Below are 16815 nucleotides of genomic sequence, written 5' to 3'. Positions count from 1 at the left end.
TATGTGAATTTGATGGTTGTTACCTATAAATATTTATTAGTTTTTGATCTTTGATTCTGAAAGTTATTGGTCAATTCAAACTTAAATATCATACTTACGGTCATTGGTTGATATCTTTTAGTGATGTAGTTGGGTTTTGGTTGTTATTTCTTGACACTTCTCGTAATTGAATAGAAGTTGGTAACCGGTAAGGACTATCTCTATACATAGTTTATATTACAAAACACAAATATTGATTTTTAACAATAGACAAATTGATCATTATTTTATTCAAAATTCTTTCTTTTTGATTGCGGCTCAAACTCCAATTCATAACGACCTCATCCGTGCCGAAGGCACGAGTTATGCCTAGTCTATTAAAAACCAGAAACAACCTAGATCTAAAGATAAGAGTAACATATTTGAAGGTCCAAACAACGTATTTGAAACTACAAAAATGAGATATAGAGTTTCAAAAACCAGATTTAAAGATTGACAAACCAAAAAACCATTAGAGTTGCTTAAAACAACTATGTTGATTGTCGCTTTGATGGAGAAAAACAAAACCGAAAGAAACTTAATCAAAACTAAAACATGAAATCAAATGCAGAAAATGAACGAATACAAGAGGGAAAAACCGAAACCAAACTTGATGTACTGAGATATTTATAGAAGGTTATAGTGGGATTTATAGAAAATAAATGGAGTTATAATGGACAAATAAACAAAATGAACCAATTTAGATTTTATTAGGGAAATTTTATAGGGGCCTCCCATAAGTGTTATAGGCGCCTCCTTCCTTCACAAACTCTCTCTTGAATTTGCCTTGAAGGAGGCACCTATAACACTTATACGGGGCACCTCTGAAACTACTTATTTAAGATTAGACCTTAAATCTTTCTTGAATTTTATTTTCCATCTAAAATTCATATCCCGAAACAATTTCTATCCAATCAAGAGTTTGAGGCATACGCTAAACAATTCAAAAAAAAATTCCGTCTAAAATATGTTGTCGAAGGCGTTGGTGGTCAAAGTAACCCGAGGGTGTGACTTCGTTTTGCGGAGCGAATTCCACATGTTCCATTGGCAAAAGGGAGCGGCTTATCTCTCCAGTGGAAGCGCAAGAAGGCCATATGAAAAGTTATTAGTCAACATTCACCAAACAAAATCGACCTAAACACGTTCAAACCCTTTCAACAAAACAAAAAAATTGAAACCAGTTTCTCTCTCTTCGAATAGCCCTAGTCGATTAAAACAGTAGAGAGAGAGAGGAAGGGGTAATCTTCTTCTCTTTCATTTTCCATAGTATACACCTACTACTACTAGGTTTTAGCTGCGCCCATTTGCTTCGCATCTCTGCAAAAATGGCGTCTCTCCATCTGAATTTGAGGCCCTCATTTAAAGTCCCCCTCCCCTCCAAATCTCTTTCTTCTCCTTCAAGATTGGGAAGTATCCAGTGCTATGCTACCTCCAATACCAAAAGCTACAATATCACTCTTCTTCCTGGTGATGGCATTGGTCCTGAGGTTGTCTCAGTTGCCAAAGATGTTCTAACTCTAACTGGCTCTCAACAAGGTTCACTCTCTGTCTCTCCCAAATGCTTATGCTTTCATCATCTTGTCAGGGTTTTGGTTTGTGGATATGTTAGTTAGTAAATTTTGAAGTTTGATTTTCAGTTCAATTTTATATTTTTAGGTATTGATTTTCGGTTTCAAGAAGTGCCTGTTGGTGGAGCTGCTCTTGATTTAACTGGAGTTCCATTGCCAGAAGAAACACTGTCTGTTGCAAAACAATCAGATGCTATTCTTCTTGGAGCCATTGGCGGGTAAGATGTGTTATCTATGTGATGTGGTTGATTTTTACCTGTAGTGTGGATAAGCTGTTAAATCTTGGGTTTTGTTCTTAAATCTTATTAGGTATAAATGGGATAATAATGAAAAACATTTGAAGCCAGAAACTGGGTTGCTTGAGCTAAGGTCTGGTCTTGGAGTATTTGCAAATTTGAGACCTGCCACTGTTTTGCCACAAGTAATTTATTATTCATTTGATATTCATATTCGTTTCATTTACTGTTTCTCGACCTTTTGGCTTATCGAATTGCATAGTTTTGGTAAGTTCATTTGGAGATTATTATACTGTAAAGTGGGTACTTGTGTTGTTCCTAACTTGGTATACTGATATATTGTTGATCTCTCCCTGATACACCAATTGATTCATCCTCGATATATCAATTGATCTATCCTCGATATATCAATTGTTCTATCCTCGATATATCATGTACCGCTCCTTGCCATTATGGAGAAATGTCTGATATAGCTTGTATTACTCCTGGCCTATATGCATTTGCGGTTGGAACGTAGAACTGTTTAAATGGGTGAAGCGAGTACATATGTGTGTGTGTACGTCTTTGTCATCCCGTGGTGTTCTCCACACTCCACAGCTAAGCCTAGTAGGTCGGTTCAAAAAGGTTTCCAAGTTTCATCTCCGGGCATACCAGTGTGGCAGGTTCAATGCCACTAGTACTCTTCCATGTGGCAAAAGTTCAATTCCTTTATTTATTTTTCAGTTTTGTCAGTCTGCTGAAGTAACTCATAAGAAAAGCCACATCAATTGAAACGAATGCTCTTAAACTAGTTGAAATTCTCCTAGTGCTGATATTATTTACAACATCGTAAGACACTAATTTGTAATTATTTCTTGTACCCAAATACCAGCTAATTGACTCTTCAACGTTGAAGAAAGAGGTGGCTGAAGGGGTTGACCTCATGGTTGTAAGGGAGCTTACTGGAGGTTAAGTTGTATACTGTTGCAAAAATACAATTATGGCGCAACAAGGATCCATTCCGTACTGTCTGTTAATACTTGGTCGCTGTTTCTTCTTTTGCAACAGGTATATATTTTGGAAAGCCTAGAGGCTTCAGCAAAAACGAGAAGGGTGAGGAAATTGGTTTTAACACTGAGGTGTATGCCAGCTACGAGGTAGTTAAAACTTTTGCTTCCACACAACCTAAATACCTAAAAATTGATTAAATGTAAGATAAAAAAGACAATTAGTTATTTAGTTACCATACTTCTAGTTGGAATATAGTTGTAGCAATTCGTCTCAGGCTGATGGTAGCACAAGCTGAGCTTGAACTATCCCTTATTCAGTAGTTAACTGAGGGCATGCTTTAGTCAAATGAGCCATGAGACTTTTGGTTTGCCTGAAGCTGCCTAGAAGAGGTTTGCGCCTATGGAGGACTCCACATGCAATGTTTTGGGGTATTTGGATCTCTAGAAACTAAGCAACATTCAAGAACAAAGTGAGCACTTTAAATAGCATTATTTACCTGATTTGGTGAAAGCTTATGCTTGGTTTAGGCGGGAGGGATGGCTTAATTCTTGATTCCATCTGTTTTCATTTTAGCATAGAGCCTGTGATCATTACTATGTGACGTTGTACGGGCTTTTGTGTGTCGGCATGGAGGACTTCTGCCCTTATACCCTTTTCTGTTCTTTATTCTCCCTTTTCTGTTATTTATTCTCCCCTTGCTAATCTTTATCCATCCCTTTGATTTTTTCTGCACTCCTCGCATGAGTTTCTTCCTGAACAGTGAAGAAGCCGAAACCCGATTTTTCTGCTGTTTCTCTTCAGGGTGAATATTGAGTGAAAAGAGTTTCAGGAGCTCAATTAATTTCTCGATTGCTTTCTTTAGAGAAATGTGTCAAATAATTGGTCTATAGCCACAAATTCGCTCCTTGTTCAATGTTAAACCATCAATATACTCATGTAACTTAGTTTCTTTACCAGAGTAACTGAGTACTTACAAGGTTTGTTGTCCTATTGTCACACGCTTCTAGACATCCATGTCAAATTGATGCTTCTCTACAGCCACAAAACTTCCATGTATGCATGCTTACAGTTTATTACTTTCTTACTTTTTATTCAACAATCAACACATACCTTGTGCATCTTTATTTACTATTTGGATTCCCCAGTTCAGATCTTTGCACGAAAAAACTAATTCATGTGAGGCATGCAATCCAGATTGATCGTATTGCTCGCATTGGATTTGAGACTGCTCGAAAGCGGCGATGCAAGCTATGTTCTGTTGACAAAGCAAACGTATTAGAGGTACGTTTGTGTTACTGGAGCTGTTCTCGATTTGAAAGAGTTGAAAAACTTTATTTATTATATGTTATTTGCTTAAATCTGAATTGGATAATAAGTATTAAGAACTAACCTGCTAATCATGTTATTTTTATGGGAGGAACCTTCTAGGTGTAGCTTCCTCCTCTGAATAGCAAAGCCATTTAAATCCTCAGCAGCACTTCTAGGTTTTATAATTTCCTAACCACTTTATGTTTCTGTATTGATGTAGCCCAATCGGGAAACCCGATTGGTCAACATCCATTGAACTGTCAAGTGTCAACCCTAGTTCAACCAACAAACCCTGAGGGGTCTTTTAGTCTTTTACGTATTCTATTTAATTAAGGTAAGGGTTTGGCTTTTGCAATTTTCTTTGTTTTGATATTTTTGAACTCCTTATTTAGTAGTTATGTACTTTCCTAGTGGAATTAGGATTGGGATTTCTATTTGCCTATATAAAGCAAGGAATAAAACTTCGCTTTGGGTGGAAATTTCGGTGGGTCCTAAAGTGGAAACGTTTCGGTCAGTGCGGAAATTTTACAATTTTGCCGAAATGTTAGAAATATGACGCAATTGTGCATAACAAGTCTCTTTAACCAGCATAAAAAGATTTAATCTTCATTTGAACAATAGTTTATTAAGATAGAATTGTACATTACTTCCATTTTGTTAAATAAGACATTAATACCAAAATGATCTCCTACCCCAGTCATCACCGTCTTGGTTTGGACGTACATGAGATTTATTTCCAATAGCGTTGCAATATTCTGCCCATGACATTCGATTTCGAAACCAATTCTGATATTGTTCAATGTATATCATGTATTGCTCTTGACAAATATCACGTAGTGGTCCTGTTAGGGGATATCGATGGTATACAAGAAGACTTGGTTGTTAAGGCATAAACATTGATGGTCGTTCATCATCACTATTGCTCCAAGAAATATGACTCGGGTAGTTATATCCAAATGATGCAGATGAACTATCTGCAATAAATTGTCAATTATAGGGCTAATCTGCAATAGATTCGATTAGTTAGAGGGCTAATCTGCAATAGATTCGGTTAGTTAGAGGGCTAATCTGCAATTATAAGGTTAATCTGCTATAAACTGTCTATAAAAGGGCTAAGCTGCATAAAAGTATGTTAGTTCAGCGATTAAAATTAAACTACACAACAAAATCAGGGGGTTAAAAATAAACCAAACATCCATCTTGACATACCTGTTTAACAACAAAATAAAATCTCCCCTTACAACCCTAATATCCCAAATTCCCAGTCGTCTTCTTCTCTGTGAAGAAAGTTCAACCGAGCCTTCTTCCTCCCTCTTTTTCATGGATGAACGATCTACTTAGTGTGAAGGAAAATCTAGAGAGGGAGGAAGGAGGCTCGGTCGAATTTTCTTCATAGAGAAGAAGACGACTGGGAATTTGGGATATTAGGGTTACAAGGGGAGACTTTATTTTGTTGTTAAACAGGTATATCAAGATGGATGTTTGGTTTATTCTTTAACCCCCTAATTTTATTGTGTCGTTTAATTTTAACCTTTGAAGTAACAAATTTTGTTGCAGATTAGCCCTCTAGTTAATGTTTTATTGCAGATTAGCTTTCTAATTAACAGTTAGCCTATATTAACAGAATTTGTTGCTCATCAACCCTCTAATTATCAGAATATGTTGCAGATTAGCCCTCTAATTGACAATTTTTTTAGATTAATCCTCTAATTAAAAGAATATTTTGCAGATTAGCCCTCTAATTGACAATTTTTGCAGATTGATCCTCTAATTAACATAATATTTTGCAGATCAGCCCTCTAATCGACAATTCCTTGCAGATTGGCCATCTGATTAACAGAATTTTGTGCATATTAGCCCCCCAATTGACAATGTATTGCAGATTAGCCCTCTAACTAACAGAATTTATTGCAGATTACATCTTTTTATGCTTAGTTATGGTTAGAGAAACTTTTTATGCTTAATTATGGTTAGAGACTTGTTATGCACAATTGCATCATATATCTAACATTTCCGCAAATTTGTAAAATTTCCACCCAGAACGAAACGTTTCCACGAAACATTTCCACTTTTGGACTCACCGAAACCGAAGTTTCGTTCCTGGTTGATACACGCATGCATAATGATGCATGGTTGTGTGTTTGTTCTGTGTGCTTGAGGTGCTTCTGAGCATTAGGTTTGAGACGTTTAATGCATTGGAACTTGAGAACGACTGGGGTTGGGAGCTTGAGTGAAAGGACCTGGTTCCTGTATCTGCCACATTGTTGGTTTTGTTTCTCCATCTTTTAGACTTTTGTTCAGAAAATATGAAGTTGAAGGGAAATAATCTCTTCATTAAAAATGTTTGATCTTAATGGGGCACCAAAAGGTGTGGCCTTATTTCTGTCCTTCCTGCTGTGATGATTTCCTCTGTTTAATTGGAAGCGCCAATGATGGTATCCACTGTCTAATTTGGAGAAGCCCAGTCTAGAGCAACAGTTACATTCACCTTTTGGTCTCGTTGTCACTAGGTCCATGATCCATCAAGGATGGGCCCAGATGTTACATTTTATGTAGTCAATTGCCGGGAGATAGTAAGATTAGCATTTATGGTGCTTGGATCGAAATTCGGTTAACGAAGTTACTTTTGTTTTTTAGTTAAATATTCATGTTTATTTGAAAGCAACTTAGGGGTTTCTTGCTCTGGACGTAAGCATAACTTGATGTTGGTAAACTTCCAACTAGATGTCTATTAATATTATGTTGTTAGCCATAGCTTTCTTGAGATCTAAAGTCATCGAAGGAGTGTCTGTGATTGAGAATTGTTTAGTATTGGATCGTAGCCCGGGAAATATTAATTATGTAACTCATTTCATTGATTTCGGCAGGCGTCAATGCTATGGAGGAAGAGAGTGACAATGATTTCCTCTGAATATCCTGATGTTGAGCTTACCCACATGTACGTTGATAATGCAGCCATGCAACTTATCCGTGATCCGAAGCAGGTATTGCATCTTCTTACTTTAAGAGTCTCATAACTTTCTCTTTCCCAATTATTTTGGTTACGAAGTTCCCATTGAGAATTTGAGATTGAGTTAATCACCATAATGAATCTTAGATAGTGTTTCTGATGAAATTGAGATTGAGTTAATCACCATAATGAATCTTAGATTGTGTTTCTGATGAAAACAAACTCATGTTCAAAGCAACCCCCATCAACTCGAGTTACTCGAGATGGCCTCATATGCCCGGCAGGAAGCTCCTGAAGGAAAACTAGTTGTAGTCCTTTATTTACTTTTATGTATTTTAATATTGTTTGTTCTAAGTTTATGAATACAATTAGTTTAGTGAAGAAACTACATGTTGACGCAATACTTCTAAATGAAGTAAAACTTAGTTCGACAAGTGTAAATCGTAGTTCGACAAGTGTAAACCTTCATTGAAGCTTCCCGAAATTTGCTTGCATTAGTTTGTTAGAAAAGGAAGATGTTCCACTGCATTGAAACGATTCCGAAGTGACAGTGAAGAAGCATGTTCCGTGGAAATGTATCAGAACCACACTAATTTTTACGTTTTGAAGTTAATGTTTCTCATCACACTTTTAAGGTAATGACCTCCATGGAAATGAAAGCTATCAAACGCAACCCCATCCCCACTCTCGACTCATGTTTTTCCATCTTACTTTGTTTGAGGCCATCTTTCTTATCAATTCTGAGAATAATTTATGTACATTTTGCATGACACAGTTTGATACTATTGTGACAAACAACATCTTTGGTGATATTCTGTCTGATGAGGCTTCAATGCTGACGGGAAGTATCGGAATGCTTCCATCGGCTTCTCTTGGGGCAACGGTAATTGGCAAATCATAGACCTGCTAAAGTTATCCTTCGGTACTTAGAACTGGAAAAAAATTGTCGAACTCTTTCTTATTCAGTATTTTTTCAGAAAATAAATGCTTTCATATTATTTCGAGGATAACTATAACATATTATCTTTTGTAGGGACCTGGCCTTTTTGAACCTATCCATGGTTCTGCTCCTGATATTGCTGGACAGGTAAGGGTTTAAGTACCACATTTACTTTTTCTCTGACCCTCAATTGGTTGAAAGCATTATGCTGTGAAAAAGTTCAGCTTATTTAGTCTTATTGCTTTATTCCACAGGACAAGGCAAATCCATTAGCAACAGTTCTCAGTGTAGCCATGCTTTTGAGGTATGGACTACAAGAGGAAAATGCTGCGAAGAGAATCGAAAATGCAGTACTGGAGACCCTGAACAAAGGGTTTCGAACGGGTGACATATTCTCATCTGGAAAGGTGCATCAACTGACTTATTCTTCTTGACATGCCTATCCTCTAAATTGCCCGAAACCTATTTAACATGAAAAGGTACAAGTATTGGTATCTGGGACCAGTAAGAGGTATTAGATACGCAACCTGAAAAACCTAGAATGGGTCTATCTATTGACACATTTTATTGCTTAATAATTATTAGGTCATTTGTTGCTAGTTATTGGATGAACCATTCTTGAATTATACAGAAAGGACATCGAAATGAATTCCAATTTTATGGACCTAGTGCAGTTAGGTACAAACATGACCGAAGTCTGATTATCAAACATGCACAAGATAAATACAAAATGCCACATTGTAAATTTGCATTATACCTATAAAACTGACCGAGTATCCGACAAGTCTGATTATTAAATACAAGTACTCGCATCAAACAATAAGCCCAAGTCCATCTAGTCTAGAAAAGAAGCCCAACTAATAACTATGGTTATATACCTTAATTACTTTCAATTTTTTATTTACTTCATTTATTTTACTTGTGTACAAGCTTAGGATAAGAATTAGAAGGTTTCCTAGTTTGTTCAGGTTTTTGTAACATCAGAATTTCTGATTATAAAGTAGTTCTTCTGTGGCGAAGTAAATGTAGTTAGTCATGGAGAAGGCAGGTTTTCCCTTATATAAATCGTGTTCCTTTGTTCAAATTCATTGTGTTTGCTCTTGTTTGGAAGTTGTGAGTTTTATCTCTGTTCCTCGAATATTCTGGTTGAGTAATATTCATTTTCATTGTTAATTGGCTGTAATTGAGGAGTTATAAGATTATTCACAAGTGTGAACCTTATGTAGTTGCTTTAAAAGATGTGTTTATAGAGCCAAAAATTGGTTCAAGAAAACAAGAAGAGAACTGATTGAACATGTCTATCTTGATATTCCTGCACTAAAAATGTAGCCAACTTGGGGTATATATTGGATATATAATTTATTATGATTTGCCAGTTATGAATAATCAGAAAGGTTTGAACTGCTTTAAGGAAAAAAGGTCTTAATGTGAAGCATTGCTTTATATTTGAATCATCCATTTTGGGATAGTATACTCCTGTACAGTTTCTTTTTATGATACATTTGTTCAAAGTAAAAAAAAAATAAAATAAAAGAAGTAATAAAAAACCTCAGGCAGCTGGATGTGAAAATTTCTTTCTGTTCAGAATTTTAGCAATTGTACGGTAGTTCTTGTGGAAGATGTTACTTCAATTTATGGACTATGACTGAAGGATTTCATTTTCTCTTTTCAGAAATTGATAGGTTGCAAACAGATGGGTGAAGAAGTATTGAAGTGTATCGATTCTCAGCAACCCGCATCTGTTACCAGTTGAGATCTTCGTGTTTAGCATTGAGAGCACTTCAAGTACTACTCTTCACTACTAAAACTTAAGAATTTTTGTCGCCCTAATTGCGATGTTGTAGTTGGTTTCTTTTGTCCTTCTGTTTTGATATTAGAATATCTTTGTACAAAAGAGTCAGCCCAACAGGATCATGGATAGCCAATTGGGAACTGCATGGTAACTATTAAGGTTATTAGCTTCGAAGTTACATTCATAATTATGGAATGTGATAATTGACATAAATTGACCATTTGTAGTTGATATTACTCGATAAGAACTGTTCAAGGAGATTTTTTTGGGACTTCGTAGAATGCTCCTCATTGGCGAAGAGTTATTTATAATCTATGTGTCTGCTGTGTCTGTTAGATTCTTAGATCATTTCAAATCCGGATGAATTATCATACTAGAATCACAAACCAATGTTAGCTCCTCGTGGTTGTAAACACTTACAGGCCTGACTTCTAGAATTTTTCTTGTGCAGTATAAGGATCGACTCTTACAGAAGAGCATAATTGGATCAATCTTATGCTCGATTTATGTTTTTTAGAGGCAAGAGATATATCCGCTTTTTGAGGCAAGAGATATATCGGCACAACAGTGCACTAAGGTTGTGTTTGTTCTTTGAATCTTAATTGGCTATATCAAAATTGATGAATCTAAAGTGGCGCGAGTTTCTTAGTTGTAATCTTTGTTTCTGAGAAATATTATATACACTTACCATTTCTACCTGCTACACTCACATCTCCTTTGACTTCAGCAAACATTACCTTAGATGTGTGTCTATGTAACAAGAATGGTGAGTGCATTTAAAATTTCCTTTGTTTTATAGTTTGTATCTTATTTGAAACATCTAGGGAAGTTTAGAGGCGCCTCCCATAAATGTTATATGTGTCTGCGATACTATTGTCATGATTTCAGATCTCAAAATTTAAAAAGCAAATCTCGAAAGTGGGTGGAAATATCAAATATTGAAATTGTGTAATCTTTTTAGTTTTGTCACCGTCTGAATGGATCTCTTTAGCTGTCTTGACAAATGTTAACGAATTGAATCCTTTTCCAGAAAAAGACATCCCATTCTAGTGATCACCAGTCGTTCTTAGAGAATAGAGGGGTCAAAGACGAATCAGTGATATACTAAGGGGAATTTCATATACACCTACCATTTTTACCTGCTACACCCGCATTCCGGCTAACTTGGTCAATTTTTTCATAAAAAAAAACCACACTCCTTGTCGACGGAACATTCCAAAATCAAACAATTGTCTTTATCTAAGATTACATTCAAATTATTGAAGTTTTATATTGATATTTTAAGGCCAGCGCTTTGGGGAAAGCTAAATAGTTTCCGGGTGTGAAATTTTAAAGGGAATATGTAACTTCAACGTAAAAAAAAAAAAAAAAGGTTTTTTTTTTTTTCTAATCTCTCTCTGTAAATTTTTTTTTTTTTTAAACATCTCTCTCCTCTCTCTCTCTAGATCTGGTGAACCAGATCTGGTCTGCGAACAGACCTTTAATGGCCTGTTCGCAGACCTCATGAAGGTCTGCGAACAGGCCATTAAAGGTCTGTTCGCAGACTTTCATAAGGTCTGCGAACAGACCTTATGGAGGTCTGCGAACAGGCCATTAGAGGTCTGTTCGCAGACCTTCATGAGGTCTGCGAACAGACCTAGATCTGGTGAACCAGATCTGGTGAATAGATCTGGTTCACCAGATCTAGAGAGAGAGAGGAGAGATTTTTTTTTTAAATTATTTTTTTAGAGGGAGAGATAAAAAAAAATGTTTGAAGGTCGCCGGCCGAAAAATTTTCCGGCCGGCGACCTTCGACGAAGAAGACGATGAGGTGGAGAGAGAGAAGTGAGGTGGAGAGAGAGAGAGGTGAGGTGGAGAAGCTATTTTGCTTTCCCCATAAATAAAATTGTCAAACAAATTTGACCAATTTTTGACCAAGTCTTCACACCCCGGAAACTATTTAGCTTTCCCCAAAGCGCTGGCCTATTTTAATAGTGAAAATCATGGAAAAGAGAGAAGTTTCACATTATTATTTTGATTCAAAGAAAACTATAAAACCGAATAATCACTCACTAAAAAGCTATAGGAACATAACATGAATCTTCATTTTAAGTTCTTTTAATGAAAGTGGTATTATTCCTGAAAAGATAAAATTTCATAAAGGTAACCTATTGAAAGAAAAAAATTTCATAAAGGTAACCTATTGAAAGAACCAGTGAGACAGATTGCATTATAGGTCGACACCAAACTACCAATATGTAATGTAACATATCTGTTTTATATTACCGATCAACTACTTAGCGAACTTCTCTTCAAATGTTGCTCTCTGTTATTTGTATATAGGACTGTACCGTTACCTTATATTACTCATCAGTTTCACCTTTTCGATAGCTTGATTATAAAATAAGTTTCATTTCATCGTCAAAAACTAGTCAAGGGCATTAAAGAAAGTGATCGTGTTAGGATTAAAATAGGCTTAAGCGTGAGGGTGAATAATGGTCAGTGTATCAGGTAAACATAGGTTTCACCTTTCCGAGTACAACTGTCAAAAAAAAGATTAACTTTTAATCCATTCGAGCACGACCATGCATTTTCATTTGTTACTCATCAAGTGGTCTGGAGATACTTTATCTTAATTTAATTAGAAAGACGTAATCCATTCTTGTACTCCCACTCAGCTTTATGTATGTCCTGTCTTTCCCAGTATCTTCTTTTATAACCTCCTTTTACGGCGCGACGTTTGGCGGGACCAAAGTCGGGCATTCTCTACATAAGATGAGCGGGGCACTTATGTTTTGAGGAATTTCTCCAATCTTGTCAATGAGAGGTGTTTGACGTTCATCACTTTGATGTACTCTCATTTGTGGGTTATCTAGTGTAAACTCCCTATTACACACCCATGTAGTTAACAGATCTGCTACGTTGTCATCCATATGGACTTTGCAAATGACCACATCTTTTCTTTCTGTGATTTCCCTGACCACGTAGTACTTCCTTTGGATATGTTTGGATTCTGGTGTGCTCTAGGTTCCTTGGCTTGGGCGATTGCTCCATTGTTGTCACAATACAAAGCTATTCCCTCTTCTATGCCAGGTACGACACCAAGTTCCATTATGAACTTCTGGAACTCCTTCCTTGGCCGCTTCAGAAGCTGCTAGGTATTCTGCTTCAATGACAGAGTCTGCAACAGTGCTCTGTTTGGAACTCTTCCAGCTCACTGGTCCTTCATTCAGATAGAAGACGTAACCAGACTGTGATATGAAATCGTCCCTAACCGTCTGAGAACTTGCATCCACATGGCCTACGACCTGGAGTATCTCTTCTCCGCCATACACTAAGAAGTGATCCTTAATCCTTCTTAGGTACTTTAGAATATTTTTGGTGACAGTCTAATGCGCTTCTCCTGGATTGGATTAGTAACGACAACACATGCTCAAGGCATATGAGACGTCTGGGCGAGTGCGGATCATGGCGTACATGATTGATCCTATTGCCGAGGCGTAAGGAACACCAATCATGAATGCTAGCTCATCAGGATTCTTAGGACACTGATTCTTGCTTAGCGTGATGCCATGTGAAATGGGAAAAAATCCTCTATTACAGTCTTTCATTTTGAACCTGCCTAGAATCTTATCTACATAAGTTTCTTGACTGAGTCCAATCATCCTTCTCGATCTATCTCTATAGATCATGATACCCAATATGTATTCTGCCTCCCCAAGATCCTTCATTGAAAAACATTTCTGAAGTTAGTCCTTGACTGATTCTAACATCTGAATGTTGTCTCCGGTGATTAAAAATGTCATCGACATAAAGGACCAAGAAAACTAGGTTGCTCCCACTAAACTTCTTGTAAACACAAGATTCTTCTGCATTCAGAGTCGGGGCTCGTCGTCATAGCTTGTTTGTAGGTACTCGACTCATTATCTTCTTAACAGCTTGATGTTTGTTTTCTGAGATAGTTCCTTGTTAGAAGTGACTCGAATATGGATTGGTATCGAACCCGGTTTACGACCCGCCAAACCGAATTTTGGACCCGTTAATATAGCTGATTACTGAGACATGGCTGGTATGCGAAGCAGGGCTCCGAGGCAAAGCTGAACTGCGAAGCTAGGCTTATGTCAGTTATTAGTGTTAGCGTATCCGTGTAATGTCGGTTGTAGAGAGAGAGTCGGTGAGGCGGTGGGATTAGGGTTTAGTGGTTATATAAACTAAACCCTAAGGAGATATCAGTAGCACAATCTCACAAAATCTCTTGTGTAACTTGTTTGCTTATCATAGTGGAAATCATCGCACCGTTGTCGTCGTTGAGTAGGTCTCACCAACCGAATCACGTAAATCTGTGTGTTCTGTTCTTGATTGGTCTTTACTGTTCCTATTGCTTCTGCTTGATTACTCGTATTGATCACATTAAACCTCGATTGGCATAACAAACTGGTATCAGAGCTTAGGTTTTGAGATTTCTGTGATGGCGAAATACGAGATAAAGAAATTCGAAGGAAGTAACGATTTTAATCTTTGGAAGATTAAGATGCGAGCAGATTAGTTCAACAGGGTCTGCTGAAGACGTTGAATGGGAAGGCGGCACTCGATGAATCACTTTCAAAAGTAGAGAAGGAAGATCTCTTGGAGAGAGCTCATGGTCGAATTATACTCCGTTTGAGCAACGAGGTCTTGCGGGAAGTAGCGACGGAAACTACAGCCGATAAGCTATGGAGTAAGCTGAAGACAAGGTATATGACGAAATCTCTAACTAATCTTTTGCATCTAAAGAAGAAATTATTTAGTTTACAGATGTTAGAAGGGGAATCGTTGAAAGACCATATGGATGAACTCATCCGAGTATTCTTAGATTTGGCAAATATAGATGTCAAGTTCGAAGAAGAAGATAAGGCAGTATTATTGCTTGCATCCCTGCCACCATCATATGAAAGCTTTGTTGATTCTTTTAATTCTAGTAAAACAACTACAACTTTTGGGGATGTTAAAGGAACATTGAACTCGAAGGAGTTGAGACGGAGGTCAATGGAAGAAAGCAGCTCAGGAGATGGTTTGGTTGTAAGGGGAAGATCGCAGCATGTGGTCGATGGGAAGGGCCGTCACGGTCTAAATCGAAACCTAAGAAATACAGATGCTTTAATTGTAAGAAAGAAGGACACTTCAAGAAGAATTGTCCTGAGTTTAGGAAGAAGCCAGGTGAGGCAGCAGTCATCGAAGAAGATGATGGTAGTGTCTGGGCAATCATTGAAGAATGTGATGAAGCTATGGTTCTGGCGATCAATGCCTGCTTTGCTTTGTATGATATGGAATTGGAGCAACTTGATGTTAAGATTGCATTCTTACATGGAAAGTTGGAGGAACGAATCTGCTGATGTCAAAAAATGGTTTCCATTAGATCATCATGAAATAGGGAGTTGATGCATGACAGCCTCCGTTATGTATGAATCCTCCGTTATGTTGGGGATCGATTAGCTCTGCGTTCCTGCTTCCAGCTCTGCTTCTCTTTGTTCCAACTCTTGGCTCCTGTTCCTCGCTCCTTACTCCTGTTCCTTGCTCCTTGCTCCAGCTCCTGTTCGTCTGTTCCCAAGGGGGGAAAACTAGCAAAGGGTTCGAAAATCGCTCCGACGCTCAAGCCAGTCAGGGTGCTCTTTGCAGTAAAAGAATGAATATTGATTGATCCTTTTGGGGGGCGAGTTTTTAGAACTCTAAGTTTCTTGTGATCTTTTTTGGGTAAAGAGATCGTGTCCTGTGAAGGACGATGCGGGGGGCCTTTTATTGGCGATGTTAGGCCGACTGTGATTAATGGCGGTGGTGAGGCAGTTGCCGTCAAACCGAAGGGAAAGTTTCATCTCTTGAATATCTAGGGTTTCTCTCAGAGTCTATCCCAGATCTTTGATAAGTGGAAGTTCCTAAGTTCAAGGATTCTCCGTAGATATCTTGCCGGTGTGACAGACTGTAAAAGAAAATTTTCCTCCTTTAGATACTTGGAGTCCAAACTGGTTTAAACACTTCGAGATGTGTAGCCGACTGAGATCTTTCCAGAAGTTTCGGGATTAAGTCGGTAGGTCGCTTGGCGCTGCTGCGTCCCAGCTCTGGGCGTAAGACACTGGCTGAACCTGTGTGGACCCCCCTCACTCATTTGAAGACCACAGAACTGATCTGTCCATGCCAAGGGCGTCTTGCAGGGCTGGTTTCTTTTGGCCGACCTCCCAGTTAGGGGAACATTCGGTGGACCATCAGGAGCTCAGCGGTCCTTCTACCTTAAGCCGGCTTTGTTGACTTTGTTGACTTCAGGTCTAATCTTGACTCTTCAGACGTTAGTCAACGTCTCCAGTTGGCGGATCGTTCTCCAGTTGGCGGATCGTTCTATTAGACGAACACGTGGAATAGTTGAAGATGTTTTAATAAAAGTTGGTGAATTCATCTTTCCTGTAGATTTCATCATCTTGGATACCGACCCAGTTCGTGATACCCAAAGTCAAATTCCCGTCATTTTAGGACGACCATTCTTAGCTACATCTGATGCTGTCATATATTGTAGGAGTGGACTCTTAAAATTGTCTTTTGGAAACATGACTGTAGAGATGAACATCTATAAAGCTGGACTTTTTCCAGATGATGTTGAGGATTTTACCGAGTTGAATCTGATAGATATGTGTTCGTTCAAGATTCTTTACCTGAAACTTTATCCGAGGATCCCTTAGAAACACTGTTGGCTCATTTTGGCTCATTTTGGATTCTACCCCATTACTGGATACTGATAAGTGGAAAGCGAAAGTTGAACCCCTCATTTTGTCAAAGCCAATTGACTCGCCAACTTTAGAGACAAATCAACTATCATCTACCAATGAGTCTAGTGGTCCTTCTATCCCAGAGTTGTCTACATCCACAGAAAAACCACCTTCCTTAGAATTGAAACCCTTGCCTGACAACTTAAAGTACTCGTTTCTAGGCCCATCTGAAACTCTACCTGTCATTATTGCTTAAGAACATGAGAGTAGACTGTTAGATGTCCTTAGAAACCACAAAGAGGC

General features: G+C 37.9%; 1 protein-coding gene across 1 annotated transcript; it reads left to right on the top strand.

The window, feature by feature from the left end:
• The first annotated feature begins 1096 nt into the window (after positions 1–1096).
• On the top strand, positions 1097–10076 carry LOC147557472 (3-isopropylmalate dehydrogenase 2, chloroplastic-like). Its single transcript, XM_086658321.1, has 11 exons — positions 1097–1554; positions 1675–1804; positions 1896–2007; positions 2694–2769; positions 2870–2958; positions 4007–4093; positions 6988–7104; positions 7846–7953; positions 8104–8157; positions 8265–8417; positions 9683–10076. The coding sequence occupies exons 1-11, from the start codon at positions 1344–1346 to the stop codon at positions 9761–9763; spliced, it is 1218 nt and encodes a 405-aa protein (XP_086514447.1). The 5' UTR covers positions 1097–1343; the 3' UTR covers positions 9764–10076.
• Positions 10077–16815: the final 6739 nt, after the last annotated feature.

This window comes from Eschscholzia californica, unplaced genomic scaffold, assembly GCF_041429995.1.
Source record: "Eschscholzia californica isolate CP2 unplaced genomic scaffold, dmEscCali1.0.p SCAF_2, whole genome shotgun sequence".
Lineage (NCBI taxonomy): Eukaryota > Viridiplantae > Streptophyta > Magnoliopsida > Ranunculales > Papaveraceae > Eschscholzia > Eschscholzia californica.
This window is presented reverse-complemented; position numbering and strand designations above follow the sequence as displayed.

Excerpts from the sequence above, each read along its gene's own strand:
- LOC147557472 (XM_086658321.1), top strand. The coding sequence starts at position 1,344 with ATGGCGTCTCTCCATCTGAATTTGAGGCCCTCATTTAAAGTCCCCCTC. Across the intron at positions 2,008-2,693 it reads CTGCCACTGTTTTGCCACAA|CTAATTGACTCTTCAACGTT; the intron begins GTAATTTATTAT and ends CCCAAATACCAG. Across the intron at positions 8,158-8,264 it reads CTCCTGATATTGCTGGACAG|GACAAGGCAAATCCATTAGC; the intron begins GTAAGGGTTTAA and ends TTTATTCCACAG.